The sequence below is a fragment of the Giraffa tippelskirchi genome, chromosome 7 (genome assembly GCF_054371585.1).
Source record: "Giraffa tippelskirchi isolate mGirTip1 chromosome 7, T2T-mGirTip1v1.2.pri, whole genome shotgun sequence".
NCBI classification, from domain to species: Eukaryota; Metazoa; Chordata; class Mammalia; order Artiodactyla; family Giraffidae; genus Giraffa; species Giraffa tippelskirchi.
This window is the reverse complement of record NC_137281.1, coordinates 5,505,204-5,528,749: the sequence shown is the minus strand read 5'-3', so window position 1 is coordinate 5,528,749 and position 23,546 is coordinate 5,505,204. Positions and strand designations below refer to the sequence as shown.

At 44.6% G+C, this 23,546-nt stretch overlaps 2 protein-coding genes and 1 long non-coding RNA gene across 11 annotated transcripts in view; 2 read left to right on the top strand and 1 right to left on the bottom strand.

Moving 5' to 3' along the window:
• Positions 1-3,137, bottom strand: part of LOC145515199 (uncharacterized) — a 9,784-nt gene extending 6,647 nt beyond the window's left edge. The window contains exon 1 of one of the 2 annotated variants that reach the window (XR_014060744.1): positions 2,869-3,137. This is a non-coding gene — a long non-coding RNA (uncharacterized LOC145515199). The remainder of the gene's footprint in view (positions 1-2,868) is intronic. The other variant, XR_014060745.1, reaches the window with a different exon arrangement.
• Positions 1-19,080, top strand: part of LOC145515120 (zinc finger protein 350-like) — a 23,361-nt gene extending 4,281 nt beyond the window's left edge. Inside the window, exons 1-6 of one of the 7 annotated variants that reach the window (XM_081514778.1) lie at positions 2,983-3,142; positions 3,263-3,364; positions 6,651-6,857; positions 7,254-7,380; positions 7,646-7,738; positions 10,910-12,406. In XM_081514778.1, the coding sequence (XP_081370904.1) occupies positions 6,843-6,857; positions 7,254-7,380; positions 7,646-7,738; positions 10,910-12,252 (1,578 nt within the window). In that variant the 5' untranslated portion in view covers positions 2,983-3,142; positions 3,263-3,364; positions 6,651-6,842 and the 3' untranslated portion in view covers positions 12,253-12,406. Of the gene's footprint in view, positions 1-2,982; positions 3,365-6,650; positions 6,858-7,253; positions 7,381-7,645; positions 7,739-10,909; positions 12,407-12,791; positions 12,870-17,783; positions 17,954-18,885 lie in introns of those variants that run through there. The other 6 variants (XM_081514783.1, XM_081514781.1, XM_081514782.1 and 3 more) reach the window with 6 other exon arrangements.
• On the top strand, positions 14,979-23,546 carry LOC145515127 (zinc finger protein 350). 2 transcript variants are annotated; one of them, XM_081514796.1, is made up of 6 exons: positions 14,979-15,054; positions 17,784-17,953; positions 18,050-19,081; positions 19,463-19,589; positions 19,854-19,946; positions 22,023-23,546. In XM_081514796.1, the coding sequence occupies exons 3-6, from the start codon at positions 19,067-19,069 to the stop codon at positions 23,315-23,317; spliced, it is 1,530 nt and encodes a 509-aa protein (XP_081370922.1). In that variant the 5' UTR covers positions 14,979-15,054; positions 17,784-17,953; positions 18,050-19,066; the 3' UTR covers positions 23,318-23,546. The 2 variants fall into 2 exon arrangements, with proteins under 2 accessions (XP_081370922.1, XP_081370923.1); XM_081514797.1 differs by lacking the exon at positions 17,784-17,953 and having other exon boundaries at positions 18,886-19,081; positions 22,026-23,546.

Here is a 23,546-nt window from a genome sequence, read left to right as displayed (position 1 = left end):
TCCAGTGAATATTCAGGGTTGATTTCTTTAGGATTGACTGGTTTCACGTCTAAGAATGGAAGAAAATATAGGAGATTGGAGATGACGTTCTTAAAGGATGTGGTGAAGAAACTTTATTCTCAGGGCAAAGCTCTCAAAACTCTTGAGAGCTGCTGCCATTTCAAAAATTCCAGCTTCATTGTTACCTGCTGAACTGAGACGTGCTTTCTCTTCTCCCTCCCTCTTCTGAGAGTGGGGGTCTTGGCCTCTCACTATCCTGAGTGCATGCATGCCAAGTTGATTCAGTGGTGTCCAACTCTTTGTGATCCTATGGACTATAGCCTGCCAGGCTCCTCGGTCCATGGAATTCTCCAGGCAAGAATACTGGAGTTGGTTGCCATGCCCTCCTCCAGGGGATTTTCCAGACCCAGAGATTGAACCCGGGACTCCCACATTGCAGGTGGATTCTTTACAGTCTGAGTCACCAGGGAAGCCCTATTTTTCCTTAATTTCCTAACTACCCTGTAGTTATCCACCTATCCAAGTTATAAACATTTGGGTCTTATTCACAGGAAAGGAAATGGAAATTTGCCATGCTGTGGCTGTCTCGGAATTCAATCTGAAATGTTGGGTTATTGGGTAATTCACTCCTTCAGATATATTTTAAAGCAACAGCACTGTGCAAGACACTGTACTCCACACTGAAGATACATCAGAGATCAACACAGGCAAGGGAACACCCCTTATGGATCTTACAGAATAGTGAAGAGACAGTCAACAGATTCTATGCCACCAAGTGATAAGTCCTTTGAAGAAAAAGCCTAGTAATAGTAATTTATTGGGTGTCCCAAGTGGAAAGTGAAAGTCACTCAGTCGTGTCCGATGTTACTGGAGTAGGTAGCCTTTCCCTTCTCCAGGGGATCTTCCCGACCCAGGAATGGAACCGGGGTCTCTTGCATTGCAGGCAGATGCTTAACCAACTGAGCTATCGGGGAAGCTCCAGGTAGAGGTAGTGGTAAAGAACCCACCTGCCAATGCAGGAGACATGAGACTCCGGTTAAATCCCTGGGTGGGGAAAATCTCCTGGAGGAGAGCAAAGCAACCCACTCCAGTATTCTTGCCTGGAGAATCCCATAGACGGAGGAGCCTGGTGAGCTACAGTCCCTAAGATCGCAAGGAGTGGGACTCCGCCGAAGCGACTTAGCACACATATACATGCTTCAGTCAGTAATAATGGGGAAGGCTCTCCACCCCAAGCTTTTCTGGATACAATTTGAACCAACACTGCAGTACCAAAGGAAGTCCCCGATCATAATATTGGTAACTAGAGAATATTCCAGGACTGTTTATTTTAACCACGGCCTAATTTCACAACGGCCTGATGCACACCTAATTTTGACGTTCTTTGAATTATATCTTGAGTTACTGCCCCCATCACCACCCTTACGTTATGGCAGGATGGATTCAGGTCAAGCATTGACTCCGCACCATTAATGGCCTCACTTCCGGTGGCCTTTTCCCGAGCCCCCACCCCCAGTCAAAACGTGGGTAGCCCCTGCCGCTCTTTTCCCTCATTAATGACCAGCCCCATACTGTAGCAGTATGAGAAATGCTGGGCTGGAAGAAACACAAGCTGGAGTCAAGATTGCCGGGAGAAATATCAATAACCTCAGATATTCAGATGACACCACCCTTATGGCAGAGAGTGAAGAAGAACTGAAGAGCTTCTCGATGAAGGTGGAGGAGGAGAGTGAAAAAGTTGGCTTAAAGCTCAACGTTCAGAAAACTAAGATCATGGCATCTGGTCCCATCGCTTCATGGGAAATAGATGGGGAAACAGTGGAAACAGTGTCAGACTTTACTTTTTTGGGCTCCAGAATCACTGCTGATGGTGACTGCAGCCATGAAATTAAAAGACGCTTACTCCTTGGAAGGAAGGTTATGGCCAACCTAGATAGCATATTTAAAAGCAGAGACATTACTTTGCCAACAAAAGTCCGTCTAGTCAAGGCTATGGTTTTTCCAGTGGTCATGTATGGATGTGAGAGTTGGATGGTGAAGAAAGCTGAGCGCCGCAGAATTGATGCTTTTGAACTGTGGTGTTGGAGAAGACTCTTGAGAGTCCCTTGGACTGCAAGGAGATCCAATCAATCCATCCTAAAAGAGATCAATCCTGGGTGTTCATTGGAAGGTCTGATGTTGAAGCTGAAACTCCAATACTTTGGCCACCTCATGCGAAGGGTTGACTCATTGGAAAAGACCCTGATGCTGGGTAGGATTGGGGGCGGGAGGAGAAGGGGACGACAGAGGATGAGATGGTTGGATGGCTTCACCGACTCGATGAACATGGGTTTGGATAGACTCCGGGAGTTGGTGATGGACAGGGAGGCCTGGCGTGCTGCAATTCATGGGGTCGCAGAGAGTCGGACACGACTGAGCGACTGAACTGAACTGATACTGTAGCAATTTCTGGAAATCTTTTTTTCTTCTTAAAATCAGCCTCCTGAAAGCTATTTTCCCTCTGGAAGCTCTCCTTGGAGTCCGTTTACCAGGTATATTTTATTTTCCCTTTCTGGGAGTGTGTTCTTCGCTGCCAAACCAAACAATAAACTACCTCTCTGGAATTTTTTTTTTTTTCATACAAAGTATAAAAATACGGATTTATACAAAAAGTTATACAATTTACGTATATAATTTATACAATATTGTATATTGTCTATAATTGTATATATATGTATAATTGTATATAACATACAAAAATTTATACAATTTATACAAAAGTTTATACAAAATACGGCTAATATATGCTGAGGCCGTATTTACTTCCATGACTAGCCTTCTGAAAGAACCTTAGCCGGCATTATTCTGAAGCTTGAGGCTGAAAAGTACCTATTTTCTGCAAGAGTCGAAATGTGAAGAAATAAGAGAATTTCAGTGGCTCCTCACCCTCCAGGCCATCCCAGCTCCTGGCCTCCAAATCCATCCCTGGACTTTCCGTACGTCAGGTGTGACAACATGGCCGCCCCCTTGGTGGGCCGTTGTGATATGGGCAGACATATTGCCTGTCTAGGACGTAACGGAAGTTGGTTCGTTAGCTTCACTGACAGCCCAGATCCACCTCGGCATCCGTAGACAGGTCTAGACGTCAAAGCAGTTCACCGAAGTAGGAGGACGTTTAGGTTTCCCGTCGGTCTGGGGAAAATCTGTTTAGTGTGTGATCTTTGTCCCTGGATTTTCTCTGTTTCTTTTTTTGTCGTCACAGTAATGGTATTGTTTCGCCCAGGGTGATACGTGGACTTGGCGCCGTCTGGACCACTGGGATTATCGCTAGAGGGCAGAGGCATACGGCAGAAGTGCCGAGGCGGTTATATTTAAGGGGACCCAGGTGGGTACTGGATTTGGGAACCAGAGGCGAAGTTTGTCTGTGGTTTGCGTTGGGGGTGTCCTGGGGGTCAGCGTGATTAGCTTCTGTAGAGATCAATGCTCTTTTTCCAGTTGTCAGGGCTTGGGGTTCTGTGGATCACTCCGCTTGCAGGGTGTACAGGTGGCACTGACGACAATCGCAGTGTCGGATTCAGATCGGGGATTTAATTCGGGGCTCAGTGATGGGGGGGGTGCCTGGGTCATAACATGAGGGTGTCTGTACCAGGTTTCGGGTTAATAAGAAAGCGACTGAAGACCGTACATCCCAGGGCAATAGTTCCAAACCACCTGTATTTTATCTTTTGTGTATGTGTGGTTTTCTTTTTAAATTTATTGAAGTATAATTGGTTTACAACATTGTGAATTTCTACTGTATAGCAAGGTGATTCGGTTATATATATATGTATATCTATGCATTATATCTCTTTAATATTCTTTTCCATTATTATTTATGACAGGACATTGAATATAGTTTCCTGTGCTATACTGTAGGACCTTGGTTATCCTGGTATTTAGCTTTTATTCGAGAAGTTGACTATGGAACGAGAGACTGAACCAGCAATGCCAATCTGTCTTATATCGTCTGTGTGGCTTTCGCACAGCAAAGGCACAGTATAGTCGTGACAGAGACATTTTGGCCTGCAAATTTGAAAATCCGTGTCTGTACTTTTTGCAGAAAATATTTGTCAACACTTGCACTCATCTCCTAATAACGATATATTGCAACAACACCATTACTTTGGAGAAGGAAATGGCAATCTGCTCCAGTATTCTTGCCAGGAGAATTCCATGGACAGAGGAGCCTGGCAGGCTACAGTCCATGGGATGCAAAGAGTAGGACACGACTGAGCAACTAACACACACAGTTACTTACCTCCCTGACATACATGAAAACTTTGTCCTTTGCTAACAGAATCTTCATTTTGTTTAATTATCTGGCAAGGTGCCTTCTGGCACCCTTACCCCAAGGTCACCCATATCCCTTATTGGAAAGTCCTGACTGGTCTTAGTCAATCATGTGGTTTGAGTTTCCATTGCTAGTGATTGAGTTAGTACTAAGAAAAGAGCTTATGTATATGAGGTGGTTCTAACCAGCTATGTATGTAGAAATGTGCTTTGGGGTTTCTAGGGGAGCATTTTTTCTTTTAAAGAAGTAAGGCCTTGAATCTCTTTTTTCATGTTGATAATGATATTGTTGAAAAATTTTGGCCCAGTTTTCTAATATTAACTTATTCCTTCAGGTTTTCTTTATGGTGTTGTAGTTATTCATTCCTCCTCATTATAGTTTATTTAGTTTTGCCTGTTTTCAACTGTATATATGTATATACCACATCTTCCTTATCTGTTCATCTATTGATGGACACTTGGCTTGCATCTGTGTCTTAGCTATTGTAAGTTAGTTCTCCTGTGAAATTGGGATGCCTGTATCTTTTCAAATTAGAGTTTTCTTCACATCATGCATTTTTTTAATGTCAGGTTCAATATTTGTGAGAATTATTCATGTTTTTGCACATAGGTGTACTTTTTTCCCCCCTGTGTAACAAAGTCAGGCAAATATATAAATATCCACATAGTAAATATTTTGTGGTTTGCATGCCACCGTTCTCTCATATATACTTCTTTATTTTTGGTTTATAGTCCTTGAAAGATGTAAAAGGCATTCTTAGCTTGAAAGCTGAGCAAAGACTGTTGTTTTTCCATAGCATTCTATTGTTTGAATATATGATTTTCCGACTACTTATGAAATTTGTGTTGCTTGCGTTTTGGTTTATTATGAATAATGTTACTATGGAGATTCATGACAGTGTCCTCTGGTTCAACCCACATTTTTGGAGGGAGGCCCCAGATTTTTGGAGGGATGTATTTTTTAGATGTATTCTTCAGAGTGAAGTTGCTTCTGGCTTGGTCAACATGTGGGGATGCAGGGAGAGTGACTCTCCTGTCAGGGGCACTCCTCACCCTTTCACATTTACCCTGTCCTGGGCACCTCTTCCATCTGCCTGTTCTGAGTTACATCTTTTTGTAAGTAAATGTAATACCTAAAATGTTTCTCTGAGTTCTGGGAGTTCTAGCATATTTTTGTTTGTTTTGTTTCTGGTCCTGATTTTGTTTGTTTTGCTTTGTTTTTGGCTGTGCCACATAGCATGTGGGATCTTAGTTCCCTGATCGGGGATGGAACCCATGCCCCCTGCAGTAGAAGCATGGAGTCCTAACCACTGGACCTCCACAGAATTCCCTCCTTTAGCAAATGAATCAACCCAAGCAGGGGCTCACTGGACACTGTGATCTGTGGCCAGCTGCTTGGAAGCACAGGTGACAACCTGGACTTGTGTTTGCACATGAAGCAGAGGGTAGAGGCCAGTCTCATAGGACTGAGCCTTTAACTCATGAAATATGATATTATCTCCAGGTACATAGTGGCAGGAATTGAGTTGAAGTGTAGGACATCCAGCCGGTGTTGTAGAATTGCTTCCTGATGTGTTAAAAAAGAACTATGTATCAAATTGGTGTCAGAATTGCACCTTGTTGTGGATGAGTTTCTTGTTATTACATTTCCCTCTTCTGATAGCACCACAAACTGTGTTTTAAGAGAGTTGTTAGTGTTCATTGTGACACTGGAGAGTACGTACGACATATAATTTTTGTTTGTCAGATTCTTATGTGAATTAGTACTTTTATACTTTCTTGTGACAACATAGTAGTCTTAGAGCACTTCAACTTCATTTATGTACAATTATTTTGTATTTTAATTTCTTATGTATTTAAAACCTTCTAAGATATTACCAGTATTTTTTATACCAAAGCGTTTCTGGTTTGAGCAGAATGTTGGTTTTCAAAATCAAGTGCGTGTAGTCACGGGATGTATAAGAATTCTTGAGTAGGTTCCTGACCGCACATGGTTTAAAGGACACAGTGCCCAGCACCTCTCCTCCCATGTGGTCCCTTTTGTGTGACTGAATTGCCTGCAGTTCTCCTGCTCCTGAGGCCTGCTGCTGGGTGACTCTCTTGTCCCTCATCTCGTTTGACAGTCACCCCCCTTCAAATTCATGGAACAAAGGAACACTACCTCCGTCACAGTCAGAAGCTTAGGTTTTTTTGGCCAGAAGTATAAAATCTTCGGGGGCTACCAATAAAGGGACACTCGGCAATGCTGTGGGCATTGGCTTAAGACGAGCACCCAGGAGCAGCGATGGACTCTGGGCCCAGAGGAAATGTACCCTCAGCTTGAATTTTCTCCTCCACCCCAGGTCCTGAGTCCCCAGGAGCAAAAGAAGGAGGAAGGAGGAAGTTGAAGGAGGAAGAAGCTGCAGGATCTGGGAGCAGCATTTTCCTGGGATATGCTTGGTTGAAGACACGTTTCAGAACAGAAATTGGGAGCAGATCCAGGAGACACACAACACAGCCTCCGGTTGCCAGGTGGTTTCAGAGAGCAGGAGAGAATGACTCAGGCCCAGGTGACTCCTGGTTTGTTTTATTCTTTCCTTTGTTCCCCAGTGGGTTTGTAGAAATCTGTAAAAAATCACTTTCATTATTCTATAAAGTATAAATTTGTATATCTTTTCCTGTTTTATATATACACACACATATATGTGAGAATGTAGTGTTTCTAGCTTAATAAGAAGATTTAGTTCTACATACTATATAGAAAGTTCCAGTTGGTTAAAGGAATGGATGGCTGACTACACAATTAGAGAACGTTGTATTAGGCATTTGCTTCTTTAATGATACATTAAAATAAAAACCCTACTGGATATCTCAGTGCAGCTTGTAAAGTGGAAATAGCAGTTTCTTTTAACCTTTCTTTCATATCATCAAGATGACATCATCATTACACACCTCTCTTATTACAGGAACCCCTCACATTTGACGATGTGGCCGTGGAGTTCACGTGGGAGGAGTGGCAGCTCCTGGCCCCTGTTCAGAAGGCCCTGTACCGGGACGTGATGCTGGAGAACTACAGCAACCTGCTGTCTGCGGGTGAGGACGGCTCCCCTGGGTCACTGACCAGGATCCCAGTTAGTGGCCTTTCCTTTCTCAGCTTCTGAAAGCTCTGGAGTGTCTGTGATGCTCAGTATCCTCTCTGGCCCAAGAGAAGTGGGTGTATTCTCTCTTCTCCCACAAGAAAAGCCTTGACTCTGTAGGTTGTGAAATTGTTTTGGCCTCACATGTGGCATTCTGCTGTCTTCACAGACCCCAAGGCCAACTCACTGGGCCTAAATAGTCTGTCATTTCCCATGAACAGGTTTCCAAGCACGCACACCAGAGGTACTGTCGAAATTGGATCAAGGAGAACCATGGATGATGGATGATGAAATCCACTGTCGAGCCCGTTCAGGTGAGTGAGAGACCAGCCAGGGGACAGGCCGTGGAAATGACACTGTCAGAGAAGAGCCACAGCTGCGAGGGGGTTGGAGGATGGGTGAACACTGCCTCCCTGCATTTCTCTCTTGGCGTCAGAACTTTTTCTTTGTAGGAGTTTCAGTTCAATTCAGTCGCTCAGTCGTGTCCGACTTTTCAACCCCATGGACTGCAGCACGCCAGGCCTCCCTGTCCATCACCAACTCCCGGAGTTTACTCAAACTCATGTACATTGAGTCGGTGATGTCATACAACTATCTCATCCTCTGTTGTCCCCTTCTCCTCCCGCCTTCAATCTTTCCCAGCATCAGGGTCTTTTCAAATGAGTCAGTTCTTTGCATCAGGTGGCCAAAGTATTGTAGGAGTTTAGAGAAGAATATATCCCTTTTTAGGAAATATTCTGTGTCTTCTGGGTTCTGTTTCTTTATTTTACTGCCATCTTGAGTTTTGTTTGCCTAGTGTTCTTTTCCCTACCATTTTCATATCTTTTCCTTCTCCATACTCTTCCACCTCATTTTCTGTGAAATTCCCCCTTCCAGGACCTCTAGCCACAGAGAAGACTTTAAAAAAAATTTTTTTTATTTTTGGCTGTGCTTTGTCTTTGTTGCTGCATGCTGACTTTTCTCTAGTTGCGGCAAAGGGGGGCTATTCCCTAGTTTTGGTGCACAGGCTTCTCATTGCAGTGACTTCTCTTGTTTTGGAACACAGGCTCTGGAGCTCAAGAGCTTCAGTTGTTGCAGTTCCCAGGTGCTGGAGGACAGGCTCGACAGCTGTGGCACACGGGCTTTGTTGCTCCCGGCATGTGGGATTTTCCCGAATCAGGGATCAAACTCATGTCTCCTGCATTGGCAGGTGGTTTCTTTACCACTGAGCTCCCAGTGAAGCCTTCCACAGAGAAAACTTTGAATTCCTCTCTGTCTGCCGCCGTCTACTGCCCCTTCCTGCTTCACTGTTCATATTGATTTCCTTTCTCATAACCATCCCATTGGATGCTGGCCCCAAAGTAAACTGGTCTTCACTGGGCCTTCTCTCCGCTCTGGGGTTTTACTAATGTTTTGCTTTCCATCTTACTCAATGATCTCTTGACCGTCCAAGTTTTCTTCTTTCTAACAAGCTAAAAAATTCCTTTGGCTCACTGGAGAAAACTCCCAAGTTGATACCTCCCCAGTGTGATCCAGCACAGACTTGGTTCTGTACAATTTCCTCATCTCGATGGCAGCTCTCCTTAGTTCCGACTAACTACCTGGTTGTGGCTCATCTTCCCTCCCAGGAAACCCTACAAGTTAGCTTCTCCCTTACTCCTGTGCAGCCACCATCCTGGCCATTCAGACATTACTTCCACTGTCCCCACCTGCAGAGCTCTTGTCTGTAAAGGGCTCAGCCATTCAGGATGAGTTTTTAACTAGAAAATTATGTTAACATATTGCATTCTTAGTTCTAGCCTCAACTCGATCATAATTCTTGCCTACTTCCAGTTAATTCCTTTGTGTATTTACTAGTTTTGAAACTTCTTCTCACTTGTTGTAGACCTTACCATCACATTCGTTTCCTGAAAGCTTTCGTTTCTTTTCCCTGGTATCCTGATAACATTAAGTACCAGGTAACCACATTCCCTTTGAGGACAAAAAAAATTCTCCTTTCTGTGATCGTCATGACAGATTATCTTATTCACACAGAGATTTTCATCTTCCTAAACCTCCCAGTCTGTTCCATACATGAAATAGCTTCCTTGATTCCTTCCTCTATGAATGTTTTTGATAATGAAGTGTAAACTGGAATGTTACAGCAGTCTGAGCCACTCAGACGGGGAAGAATTCACCTGCAAGGCAGTAGACCCAGGTTCTATCCCTGGGTTGGAAAGACCCCTGGAGAAGGAAATGGCAACCCACTCCAATCCTCTGGGAAATTCCATGGACAGAGGAGCTTGCTGGGCTGCAGTCCGTGGGGTTGCAAAGAGTTGGATACGACTGAGCAACTAACACACACACAAACGCAGAAGCTGAAAAAACAGACCAAGAGCTTTTGTTCTAAGAGAATGAGACATGAATTTGTCAAATTTATAATAAATAATATGTCTAGGTGGTGAAAAGTGCTGTGATGAAATTAAGTTGCGTCATGGACCAATGTGAGCCGGGGCTCCTCTTTTAAGAAAGGGAGCAGCTCTCTGAGGTGCAGATTGTAGCTTACATGCGCTTGCAGTTCTCTGCTGTGTCATTTTCTTTCTTTTTTTAAAAAATTAAAAAAAAAATTTGCCGCAAGACATGTGGAATCTTACTCAGATGGTAAAGAATCCACCTGCGATGAGGGAGACCTGGGTTCGATCCCTGGGTTGGGAAGATCCTCTGCAGAAGGGAATGGAAATGCACTCCAGTATTCTGGCCTGAAGAATCCCATAGTCAGAGGAACCTGGCAGGCTCCAGTCCATGGGGTCGCAAAAGAGTTGAACTCGGCTGAGCGACTAACACACAGGGATTGAACCCAAGCCCCCTGTACTGGAGGCGAAGAGTCTTAATGGCTAAGCTGCTAGGGAAGTCCCTGTCTCATTCTCTTCATCCCCCTCATGCCAACAACAGCACTGGACCCGTGGGGAGGCCTGTCTTCCTCCAAACTGAGCCAGATTTCCTCCACCCCTCTCCCTCTCCATTGCTCCTTCCCACCAGTTTTCACAGCCTGTAGCTGTTTCCCTCATGTTCTGTCTCTGCCCCGTGAAGTGGTTTTATCCCCCCCACAGCATAGGCTCTGTGCACTTGCAGAATGTATTTATGACTCCCCAACACGAGCACCGTTCCTGGTCCACCGTGGTCAGCAGTCAGGATCTGTGGACTGGATGAGTCCCTGTGTCACAATGTAGATGAGGTGCCCTGCAACCTTTGGTCTCCTTCTCACAGAACAGTGCTTGTATTTTACAGTCTCTGTATGTCTGCAAGGCTAGTGTTTAGAAGATATTCAAATCTGTATTTATTCCTTGTGAATTATCCAACCCTGTGTTTTACACTAGCTACTTTTTCCTTTTGGCTGGTTTGTGGCACTGTTCCAATGTGCAGGGAACATTAAACATAGAATTTTATTTATACTTATAAGAACATCCCCAGAAAGATTCCTCATATCAAGGTATTTTTAGGAAATTCATTTTTCTTCTCTTTCCTAGAAGTCTGGAAATTTGATGACCACCTGCTGGAGTACTTACAAAATGAGAGCATGGAGAAGAGACTAGAACAATGGCATGAACAGAACCCACTAGAAAATGCTGTTCGTCAAAGCATAACTCATTTTCTGCTCAGGCAGCATCATGATGTGTTTGACTTACATGGAAAATGTATGAAATCAAATTTAACTTTACTTTCTCAAAACCTCAGCTATGAAATAAAGAGTTCCAATGAGCTTACTGGAGATGAGAAATCCTGTCGCCATGCTGACAGTGAAGAGTTTCATCCTGAAATTAAATTCCCCCAAAGCCAAAAACCCATCAGTTCCAAATCCCCATTCAACGAGCATCAGAAAACTAAAAAAACAGAGAAGCCTCATGTATGTGGTGAATGTGGGAAAGCTTTCATCAAAAAGTCTTGGCTCACTGATCATCAGATAATTCACACAGGAGAGAAGCCCCATCGATGTAATCTTTGTGACAAAGCATTCTCTAGAAAATTCATGCTCACTGAACATCAGAGAACGCACACAGGAGAGAAACCTTACCAGTGCACTGATTGTGGCAAAGCCTTCCTCAAGAAATCACGGCTCAATATACATCAGAAAACCCACACTGGAGAGAAACGGTATATCTGCAGTGACTGTGGAAAGGGCTTCATCCAGAAGGGAAATCTCATTGTACATCAGCGAATTCACACAGGTGAGAAACCTTACACATGCAGTGAATGTGGAAAAGGCTTCATCCAGAAGACCTGCCTCATCGCCCATCAGAGATTTCATACTGGAAAGACTCCTTTCGTGTGTAGTGAGTGTGGAAAATCCTGTTCCCAGAAGTCAGGTCTCATTAAACATCAAAGAATTCACACAGGGGAGAAACCCTTTGAATGCAGGGACTGTGGGAAAGCCTTCACTACAAAGCAAAAGCTCATTGTCCATCAAAGGACTCACACGGGAGAGAGACCTTATACCTGCAATGAGTGTGGGAAAGCTTTTGCCTACATGTCTTGCCTTGGTAAACATAAGAAAATACACACAAGAGAGAAACACGGAGATGCACTCATGGGGGAGAATCCTGCCTCACAGACAAGTGATGCCAAGCGGGAGAAGAACCTTGTTAACTTGGTGGCTGTGCAGGTGCCTTCCGTGGCCCTTCAGCCATCAGTCAACATCAGTGAACTCCTAGCCAATAGGAACATCATCATAACAGGACCACCTGTGGGCAGGTGTGCACCCGCAGGAGATGACAGAGGGTCTGCAGAGGACAGAACCCTTAAGAACGCAGTGAGCATGGTTGTGCCTTCGGTGGTCAATTACGTTTTATTTTGTGTCACAGAAAACCCCTAGGAAAAAAACTCGGGACATACAACCTGTAAAAGTTAGAAATTGTTGAGCAAAAATTTCTAGGTCAGGTGGTGGCTGAAAAGTTTAACTGTATAAATGCTAAGACCAGAAACCCATGATATGCTCATCCAGTTAAATATATGCATTGATACTGAGGCATAATCTGATGTTAACTCAAACACAAACACATCAATTGCTCTGTTGTGTCAGCTGAATGAATGCAGGAAGCCTGGGTCCAACTAACTGGAAGAAATAAGTAGGTGAAGTTTTTAAGCATACAATTTGTATGTGGAAGGTTCCTGTGAACAAACAGGGCTAATACTGGTTTGGTTGGCTATGGGACGTGTATATATATATATATATATAAATTCTGTTTCTCCAGGCAAGGTGAAGGATTGACTGAAAACTGGGATGTCTACCTTAAATGCTAAGAAATTTTATATTATGCAGAGGGATTTAGAGCGAGCCAGTTTGCTTGAGTCTTAGATTGAGTCATTTTGTTCATTTACTGAGTATTTGTTGAATACTTCCCTTTTTACTAGTTCCTGTCCTAGGAGCTGAGGATACAGTGGCGATTAAGTCCATGAAAAAACCCATGGTCTCCCAGAGAGAGCTTTGAGGTAACTGTATTATTTTTAAGTAGTACATCAGCTAATCTGTTAATAGTAAGAGGATGTAAATACATACACTAAATGAAATATATATTTTCTTAGTCCCTTCCAGTTACCATAAGAGAAGACCATCACCTGCGTAGCTTATAGAAACAGAAATTCATTTCTCACAGTTCTGGAAGCTACAGAGTCCCAGATTAAGGTGCCTGCAGATTTAGTATCTCCCATCCAAGTACTAAGCAGGCCTGACCCTCTGAGCTTTTCAGCTCAAATGGGATCAGCACATTCAGGGTATTACAGCCATAGACAGACTTGGTATCTAATGAGGGCTCCTGGTTCATAGAAGATGGTCATCCCACTGTATCCTCACCTTGGGGGAAAGCGCAAAGTGGGGGTGGGTTCTCTTCTATACAGGCACCATTCCCAATCATGAGGGCTCCACCCTTTGGGCCCATTCACCTCTTAAATGCCCCACTTCTTAATACCATTCTATTTTGTTTTTAATATTTTAATTTTATTGGAATATGGTTGATTTACAATGCTGTGTTAGTTTCCAGTGTACAGCAAAGGATTCAGTTATACATATACATGATTCCCTGGTGGCTCAGATAGTAAAAAATCTACTGCTATGCAGGAGGCCCAGGTTCAATCCCTGAGTTGGGAATTTCCCTTGGAGGAGAGCAGCAAACTACAATAGTATTCTTGCCTGGAGTATCCCATGGACAGAGGAGCCTGGCGGGCTACAGTCCACCCGGGTGGCAAAGACTCAGACACAACTGAAGTGAGATAGCACACACGCATGAATGCTTTGGTAATAATGAGGGAGGTTCCCCATCCCAAGCTTTTCTGGGTATAATTTGAGCTAAGACTTAACTACTAACGGGAGTCCTGCATCATAATATAGGTTGCTGCTGCTGCTGCTAAGTCGCTTCAGTCGTGTCCGACTCTGTGCGACCCCATAGACGGCAGCCCACCAGGCTCTGCCGTCCCTGGGATTCTCCAGGCAAGAATACTGGAGTGGGTTGCCATGTCCTTCTCCAGTGCATGAAAGGGAAAAGTGAAAGTGAAGTCGCTCAGTCGTGTCCGACTCTTAGCGACCCCATGGGCTGTAGCCTACCAGGCTCCTCCGTCCATGGGATTTTCCAGGCAAGAGTACTGGAGTGGGGTGCCATTGCCTTCTCCGCATAATATGGGTAACTAGAGACTATTCCAGGACTGTTTCTAGTGATTGTATGTGACAGCCTTCCTGCCTCAGATTCTCTGAGAAACTTAATGCAGATATCCTAGCCATGTCCCCCAGCTCTGAAACCAGAACCTCTGGGGCTACAGTTGAGGACCCCGCATTTTTAACAACGGCCTGATGCACACTTAATTTTGACGTTCTTTGCCCTAAATTTTGGGTTACTGGCCCCATCACCACCCTCACACGATGGTGGGATGGATTCAAGTCGAGCTTTTTCCATCGACTCCACACCATTAATGGCCTCACTTCTGGCGGCCTTTTCCCCAGCCCCCAACCCCAGTCACAACTTGGGTAGTCCCTGCTGCTCTTTTCCCTGTTAATGGCCAGCCCCATACTCTACAGCTCCTGGAAATCGTTTTATGTTCTAAAAAAACAGCTTCCTGCAAACTATTTTCCCTCCAGAAGCTTTCCGTGGTGTCAGTTTACCAGATGTATTGTTTTCCCTTTCTGGGAGTGCATCTCCGCTGCCAATAGGACGACTTGACTCTTCCCTTTCTGTTTGGATTTTTTTTTTTTTTTTTAAATACAAAGTGGATAATATACACCGTTGCCTTTTACTTCCCTGCCTAGCAGGCTTGAAAGCACCTTAATCTGCGTCAGTTTTGTCTCGCGAAGCCTGAGACTGAAAATGTACCTATTTTCTGCAAGAATCGAAATGTCAGGAAATGAGAGAATTTCAGTGACTTCTCACCCTCCAGGCCATCCCCAGCTTCTGGGGCACAAACGTATCCCTGTGTATTCTGTACGTCAGGTGTGCCAACATGGCTGCTCCCAAGAGGCCTCGGTGAGCTGGGCGCAGACATATTGCTTCTCTAGGACGTACCGGAAGTCGGGTCCTCAGCTCCTGCACACCCCAGACCCACCTCGGCTTCCGTAGACAGTTCTGGAGGTCAAAGCAGTTCACCGAAGCGCGATGGTGTTCAGGCGGTTGGTCAGTCTGAGGAAAATCAAGTTAGTATGCAATTTTGTCCCTGGAATTTTTTGTTGTTGTTACAGTGGTGGTATTGTTTCGCCCAGGGTGATTCGTGGACTTGGTGCCGTCTGGACCCATGAGATTACTGCCAGAGGGCAGAGGGGGAGGGTAGAAATGCCGAGATGGTTATATTTAAGGGGAACCCGGTGGGTGCTGGATTTGTGGAGAACCAGACGTGGAGTTTGTCTGTGGTTTGGACTGGAGGAGTGTCCTGTGAATCAGTGTAATTAGATTCTGTAGAGATCAGTGCTCTTCTTCCAGTTGTCCGGGCCGGGGATTCTGTAGATCACTCGGCTTGCGGGGTGGACACGTGCTGCAGAAACCAGGAAGCGAGAAGCCAAGCACCGCACTCGAAGAGTTGGAGAACTCAGGTTTATTAAGCAGGTGGGCCCAGAGGAGGTAACGCTCCAAGCTCTGAGACATAAACAAAGGGTTTATAGAGTTTTTATAGACAGACTATAATGGGCAACACTAGCTGCTAATAGGGTGGCTTAAACTGAGGGGTTTTGCGCACGGAAACAGCGGTCAAGACGGGGAGGGGGATGCCTGACCTTTACAGGGACAGGCATGATGAAGCAGGATTGCAGGGGCCGGGCAGTTGCAAAGAGCAGGACAAGGGTGAGTGAGATAAGCTCCGGTTCCTAGTATTGTAAGTCCCCACTTTCTGAGACTACCTGACCTGTGATTTAGACTTTGCAAGGCTCAAGCAGAGGCAGAACAAGCAGGAGGTTATGTAAAATTTTAACTTTTCCTCTTCAGTGGCGTTGACAACGATCGCAGTGTCGGATTCAGGTTGGGGATTTAATTCGGGGCTCAGTGGTGGTGGGGGCTGGATCATCACATGAGGGTGTCTGGCCCAGGTTTAGGGTTAATAAGGAAGTGCGTAGTGTAGTCAGTGTCTGGTACAGAGAGGTGTGTGACGGCTGAAGATTTGGACGCCAAGGATGGTTGCTTTGGTAGTTACGCTGAGGTTCCAGTTTCTGCTGGTGCAACAGAAGACTGTACATCCCAGGGCAGTAGTTCCAAACCATCTGTATTTTAGCTTTTTTTTGTGTGTGTTTTTCTTTTTAAATTTGCTGAAGTATAGTTGATTTACAATGGTATGTTAATTTCTACTGTACAGCAAGGTGATTCCGTTACATATATATAGATATGTATATATATATTCTCCTTGATAATAATTTCCATTGTGATTCATGACAGGGCATTGAATATAGTTCCCTGTGCTACACTGTAGGACCTTGTTTAGCTTTTAGTTGGGAAGTTGACTACAGAACGAGAGACTGAACCAGCAATCTGTTTTGTACCGCCTGTGCTGCTTTCACACAGCAAAAGGAGAATATAGTCATCACAGACATTTTGGCCTGCAAATTTGAAAATCTATCTGTTCTTTTTCGCAGAAAATATTTATCAACACCTGCACTCACCTCCTCATATCGGCATATAGCAACAGCACCGTTACTTACCTCCCTGACATACATGAACACTCTGTTATTTGCTAACAGAATCTTCTTTTTGTTTAATCATCTGGCAAGGTGACCTCTGGCAAGGCCACCCATATCCCAGTTTATTGGCAAGTCCTGGCTGCTCTTAGTCAATCATGTATTTCAAGTTCCCATTGCTAGTGATTGACTTAGTACTAAGAAATGAGCTTGGGCATTTCTGACCAGCTATGTATGTAGATGTGCTTTGGGGTTCCTGAGGGAGCATTTTTTCTTCCAAATAAGTATCATTTCATGTTGATAATGATATTGCTGAAAAATACCGGCCCAATTTTCTAACGTTAACTTATTCTTTTGCATTTTTCCTTATGGGTTATAATTATTCATTTCTCATCATTATAGTTTATTTAGTTTTTCCTATTTTCAACAGTGTATATGTATACAGCACATCTTCTTTTTCTGTTCATCTGTTGAAGGACACTTGGGTTGCATCTGTGTCTTGGCTATTGTAAGTTAGTTCTGCTCTGAACATTGAGATGCCTGTATCTTTTCAAATTAGAGTTTTCTTCACATCATGCATTTTTTTTTAAAGGTCAGGTTCAATATTTGTGAGAATCATTCATGTATTTTCACATAGGCGTACTTTTTTTCCCCCCTGTGTAACAGGGTCAGGCAAATATTAAATATCCACATAGTAAATATTTTGGGGTTTTCATGCCACCATTCTCTCATGTATACTTCTTTATTTTTGTTTTATAGTCCTTGAGAAATGTAAAAGGCATTCTTAGCTTGAAGCTGAGCAAAGACTATACTTTTCCAATATTATTCTATTGTTTGAATGTATGATTTTCTGACTATTTATGAAATGTGTGTTGTTTACTTTTCGGTTTATTATGACTAATGTTACTATGGAAATTCATGACAGCGTCCTCTGGTTCAACCCAGATTTTTGGAGGGATGCCCCAGATTTTTGGAGTGATGTTATTTCTTAGATGTATTCTTCAGAGTGAAGTTACTTCTGGTTTGAACATGTGGAGATGCAGGGAGAGTGACCCTCCTGTAGGGGGCACTCTTCGCCCTTCCACACATACCCTGTCCTGGGCACCTCTTCCATCTGCCTGTTCCTGAGTTACATCTTTTTATAAATAAATATAGAACCTAAAATGTTTCTCCGAGTTTTGTGAGGTGTTCTAGCATATTTTTTTTGTTTTGTTTTTGGTCTTGGTTTTGTTTATGTTTGTTTTGTGTTTGGCCGTGCCACGCAGCATGTGGGATCATAGTCCCCCAACGAGGGATCAAACCCATGCCCCCTGCAGTAGAAGCATGGAGTCCTAACCACTGGACCACCAGAGAATTCCCTGCTGTAGCAGATTAATCAGCCCAAGGAAGGGGTCATTGGAACCTGGGATCAGTGGCCAGTTGCTCAGAAGCACAGGTGACAACCTGGACTTGTGTTTGCACATGAAGCAGGAGGTGGGGGACAGTCTCATAGGACTGAGTCTGTAACTCATGCAGTTGATATTATCTTCAGGTTCATAGCGGCAGAATTGAGCTGAAGTGTAGGACATCCAGCCGGTGTTGTAGAATTGCTTCGTGATGTGTTAAAAAAGAACTACGTATCAAATTGGTGTCAGAACCGCACCTTGTTGTGGATGAGTTTCTTGTTATTACATTTCCCTCTTCTGATAGCACCACAATCTGTGTGCTTTAAGAGAATTGTTAGTGTGCATTATGACACTGAAGAGTATGTACCATGTATAATTTTTGTTTGTCAAATTCTTATGTTAATTTGTACTTTTGTGCTTTCTTCTGACAATATAGTAGTCTTAGAGCACTTCAACTTTAATTATGTATGATTATTTTGTATTTTAATTTTTATGTATTTGAAACCTCCTAAGATATTACCATTATCGCTTATAAGAAAGCGTTTCTGGTTTGACCAGTGCATTGGTTTTCAAAATGAGTGCGTGTGCTCACGGGGCGGATAAAAACATTTGACGAGGTCCCTGAGTGCACACGACTTAAAGGACACAGCACCCAGCGCCTCTCCTCCCATGTGGTCCCTTTTGTATAACTGAGCCACTTGTGATTCTCATGCCCCTGAGGCCTGCGGCTGGGATGGATCGCGATTCCCTCATCTCCTTTGACAGTCACACCACTTCAAGTTCACAGGATAAAAGAATATATCACCAGCACAGTGAGAAGCTTAGACTTCTTGGCCAGAGGTATAAACTCTTCTGGGCCAGCAAATGAAGGGACACTCAGCAATGCTGTGGGTCTTGGGCTAAGGTGAGCACCCAGGAGCAGCGATAGCATCCGAGCCCAGAGGAAATGTACCCTCAGCTTGAATTTTCTCCTCCACCCAAGGTCCTGAGTCCCCAGGAGCAAAAGAATCAGTTGAAGGAGGAAGAAGTTACAGGATTTGGTAGCAGCATTTTCCTGGGATATGCTTGGTTGAAGACACGTTTCAGAACAGAAATTGGGAGCAGATCCAGGAGACACACGACAGACCCTCCGGTTGCCGGGTGGTTTCAGAGAGCAGGAGAAAATGATCCAGGCCCAGGTGACTCCTGGTTTGTTTTATTCTTTCCTTTGTTCCCCAGTGGGTTTGTAGAAATCTGTAAAAAATCACTTTCATTATTCTATAAAGTATAAATTTGTATATCTTTTCCTGTTTATATACACACACACATATGTGTGAGAATGTAATGTTTCTCGCTTAATAAGAAAATTTAGTTCTGCATACTATAGAAAGTTCCAGTTGGATGGCTGACTACACAGTTAGAGAACGTTGTATTAGGCATTTGCTTCTTTAATGATACATTAAAATAAAAACCCTACTGGATATCTCAGTGCAGCTTGTAAAGTGGAAATAGCAGTTTCTTTGAACATTTCTTCCATATCATCAAGATGACATCATCATTACACACCTCTCTTATTACAGGAACCCCTCACATTTGACGATGTGGCCGTGGAGTTCACGTGGGAGGAGTGGCGGCTCCTGGCCCCTGTTCAGAAGGCCCTATACTGGGATGTGATGCTGGAGAACTACAGCAACCTGCTGTCTGCAGGTGAGGACGGCTCCCCTGGGTCACTGACCAGGTTCCCAGTCAGTGGCCTTTCCTTTCTCAGCTTCTGAAAGCTCTGGAGTGTCTGTGATGCTCAGTGTCCTCTCTGGCCCAAGAGAAGTGGGTGTATTCTCTCTTCCCCTGCGAGAAAAGCCTTGACTCTGTAGGTTGTGAAATTGTTTTGGCCTCACATGTAGCATTCTGCTGTCTTCACAGACCCCAGGGCGAACTCACTGGGCCTAAATGTCTGTCATTTCCCATGAACAGGTTTTCAAGCATGCACACCAGAGGTACTGTCGAAATTGGATCAAGGAGAACCATGGATGATGGATGATGAAATCCACTGTCGAGCCCGTGCAGGTGAGTGAGAGACCAGCCAGGGGACAGGCCGTGGAAATGACACTGTCAGAGAAGAGCCACAGCTGCGAGGGGGTTGGAGACTCTGTGCATCTCTCTCCTGATGTTATGCTCCCCCATGCAAGATACTGGATTGAGTTAGCCATTCACTTCTCCAGGGTTCTTCCCAACCCAGGGGTTGAACCTGCGTCACTTATATCTTCTGAATTGGCAGGTGGATTCTTTACCACTAAAGCCACCTGAGAAGCCCTAACTCTTGCCTACTTTCAGTTAATTCCTTTCTGTATGTACTAGTTTTGAACTTTCTTCTCATTTGTTGTAGACCTTAACATTGTATTCACTTCCTGAAGGCTTTCATTTCTTTCCCCTCATATCCTGATAACATTAAGTCCCAGGTCCTGTTATGACATAAAAATTTTCCTTTCTGTGATCGTCATGACAGATCATCTTATTCCCAGAGATTTCTTATTCCTAAACCTCCCTGTCTGTTTCACATGTGGGACTGCTTCCTTGATTCCTTCCTGCATGAATTTTTTGGATAATCTATTGTAAACTGGAATGTTGCAGCAGCTGGGAAAACTTAATAGCCTGAGAGCTTTTGTTCTAAGAGGATGAGACATCAATTTAATCAAAATTTAAAATAAATAATAGGACTAGGGGGTGAAAAGGACTGTGATGTAATTAAATTGCGTCATGGACCAGTGAAAGCTGGGGCTCCTCTTTTAGGAAAGGGAGCAGCTCTCTGGGGTGCAGGATGTAACTTAGATGTGGTTGCAGTTCTCTACTGTGTCATTTTCTTTATATATATTTTTCCTTTTTAAAAAGATTTTTTTGCCGTATGACATATGGGATCTTACTCAGATGGTAAGGAATCTGCTTCTGATGCTGGAGACCCAGGTTTGATCCCTGGGTAGGAATGATCCCCTGGAGAAGGAAATGGCTACCCACTCCCATATCTTGCCTGGAGAACTCTATGGACAGAGAAGCCTGGCGGGCTACAGTCCATGGGGTCACAAAGAGTCATGGACATGACTGAGCAACTAACACACTGTGGATTGAATCCGAGCCCCTGTACTGGAGGCGCAGAGTCTTAACTGCTAAACCACCGGGGAAGTCGCTGTGTCATTTTCTTCATTCCCTCTCCTGGCAACCCCAGTGCTGGATCCATGGGGAGGCCTGTCTTCCTCCAAACTGATCCTGGATTTCCTCCACCCCTCTCCCTCTCCACTGCTCCTTCCCACCAGTTTTCACAGCTTGCAGCTGTTTTCCTCATGTTCTGTCTCTGCCCTGTGAAGTGGTTTGACCCCCACTACAGCATAGGCTCCACGCACCTGAGGAGTAAGTTTGTGACTCCCCAACACTAGCACCATTCCTGGTCCACCGTGGTCATCAGTCAGGATCTGTGGACTGAATGAGTCCATCCGTCACAATGTAGATGAGGTGGCCTTGCAGCCTGCAGTCTCCTGCTCACAGGACATTGCTCGTATTTTACAGTATTTAGAAAGTAACCAAATCTGTCTTTATTCATTATGACTCTTTTTTTTCCCCCCAGTGTATGAAGGATATTAAACATGCAGTTTTATTTACACTCGTACCACAGGCTCATCACTAAAAAGACACCTCACATCGAAGTATTTTTAAAAATACCTTTATTCTGGGACTCCCCTGGTCATCCATGGGTTAGGACTGTGCACTTCCACTGCAGAGGTGCAGGTTTGATCTCTGGTTGGGGAACTAAGATCCCGTGTGTGTGTGTGTGTGTGTGTGTGTGTGTGTGTGTGTCTGTGTTAGTCGCTCAGTCCTGACCAACTCTTGGCGACCCCATGGACTGCAGCCTGCCAGGCTCCTCTGTCTATGGGATTCTCCTGGCAAGAATACTTGAGTTGGCTCTCATTTGCTTTTCCAGATCTTCCCAACTCAGGGATCACACTGGTGTCTCCTGCATTGCAGGTAGATTCTTAACCGTCTGAGCCATCAGGGAAGCCCCAAGATCTCACATGCCACAAGGCAAAAAAAAAACCAAAACCTTTTATTCCAGATCTAAAAGATGGAGGAATTCATTCTTCTTTTCTTTCCTAGAAGTCTGGAAAGTTGATGGCCACCTGCTGGAACACTTACAAAATAAGAGAGTGGAGAAGAGACTAGAACCATGGCTTGCACAGAACCCACTTGACAGTTCTGATCATCAGAGCAAAACTCTGTTCGGGCACAATCATGATGTGTTTGACTTGCATAGAAGAAGTGTGACATCAAATTCAAGTTTACTCCCCGAGAGCCCGAACTGTGAAATAAAGAGCCCCGCTGAGCCTCCTGCAGATGGGAAATCCTGCCCCCATGCTGACAGGGAACCATTTCATCCTGAACTCCTCAGCACTAAGTCCCAACTCATGGAGCATCAGCACACTAAACAAATGAAGAAGGCTCACGTGTGCAGTGAATGTGGGAAAGCATTTGTCAAGAAGTCCTGGCTTGCTGATCACCAGAATCTTCACACAGGAGAGAAGCCCCATCGATGTGACCTCTGTGGGAAAGCCTTCTTCAGAAAGTTCCAGCTCACTGAGCACCAGAGGATGCACATAGGGGACAAACCATATGAGTGCGCTGAATGTGGCAAAGCCTTCCTCAAAAAATCAGGTCTCAATGTGCACCAGAAAACCCACACGGGAGAGAAGCCATTTATTTGCAGCGCGTGTGGCAAGGGCTTCATCCAGAAGGGAAACCTCATGGTCCATCTGCGGATCCACACGGGCGAGAAACCTTACACGTGCAGCGAGTGTGGGAAAGGCTTCAGCCAGAAGACGTGTCTCACGGCACACCAGCGGATTCACACTGGCACGAGTCCCTTTGTGTGTGGCGAGTGTGGGAAGACGCTTTCCCAGAAAATGGGTCTCATCAAGCACCAGAGGACTCACACGGGAGAGAAGCCCTTTGAATGCAGCCACTGTGGGAAGGGCTTTATCGAGAAGCCACAGCTCGTGATACACCAGAGGATCCACACGGGGGAGAAACCCTACAGATGCAGCAAGTGCGGGAAATCATTCAGAGGAAAGTCGGTCCTCAATAAACACCTGAAAACTCACTCGGTCAAGGAAGACCCTCCCTCAGCAAGGACCCCCCAGAGCAGTGTCGTCCTCCAGGAGAAAAGCCTCAACACAGTGACAATGCACCTGCCTCCTCTGGCTCCTCAGTCGCCAGTCGGCATCAGTGGGCTCCTGGCTGACAGGAACATGGTCTTAGTGGGACAGCCTGTGACCCGCTGGCCACCCGCCGGAGACAACAGGGGGCTGGCCCAGGAGAGGACCCTTATGAACTCAGTGAATGTGGTTGTGCCTTCCGTGGTCAATTACATTTTATTTTATGTCACCGGAAACTAGTAGGAAAAAACAAAACACATTGTCTGGGGAGAAGGGTTGAGCAAAAATTTCTAGCTCAGACAGTGGCTGAAAAGGATACACCATAAGAAATCGTATGAATGCGGAGACGGGAAGGACATAATGTCCTCATCCAGTTAGATATATGCATTGGTACAGAGGAATAATCTGATGTTAACCCAACAGATATACTTCATTTGTTCTACTATGTCGAATAAATGAAGGAAAGTAA

Bases quoted from the DNA above. Each gene is read 5' to 3' on its own strand.
- LOC145515127 (XM_081514796.1), top strand. The intron at 19,590-19,853 runs GTGAGGACGGCT...TCCCATGAACAG, and splicing joins CAGCAACCTGCTGTCTGCAG to GTTTTCAAGCATGCACACCA. The intron at 19,947-22,022 runs GTGAGTGAGAGA...TTTCTTTCCTAG, and splicing joins CCACTGTCGAGCCCGTGCAG to AAGTCTGGAAAGTTGATGGC.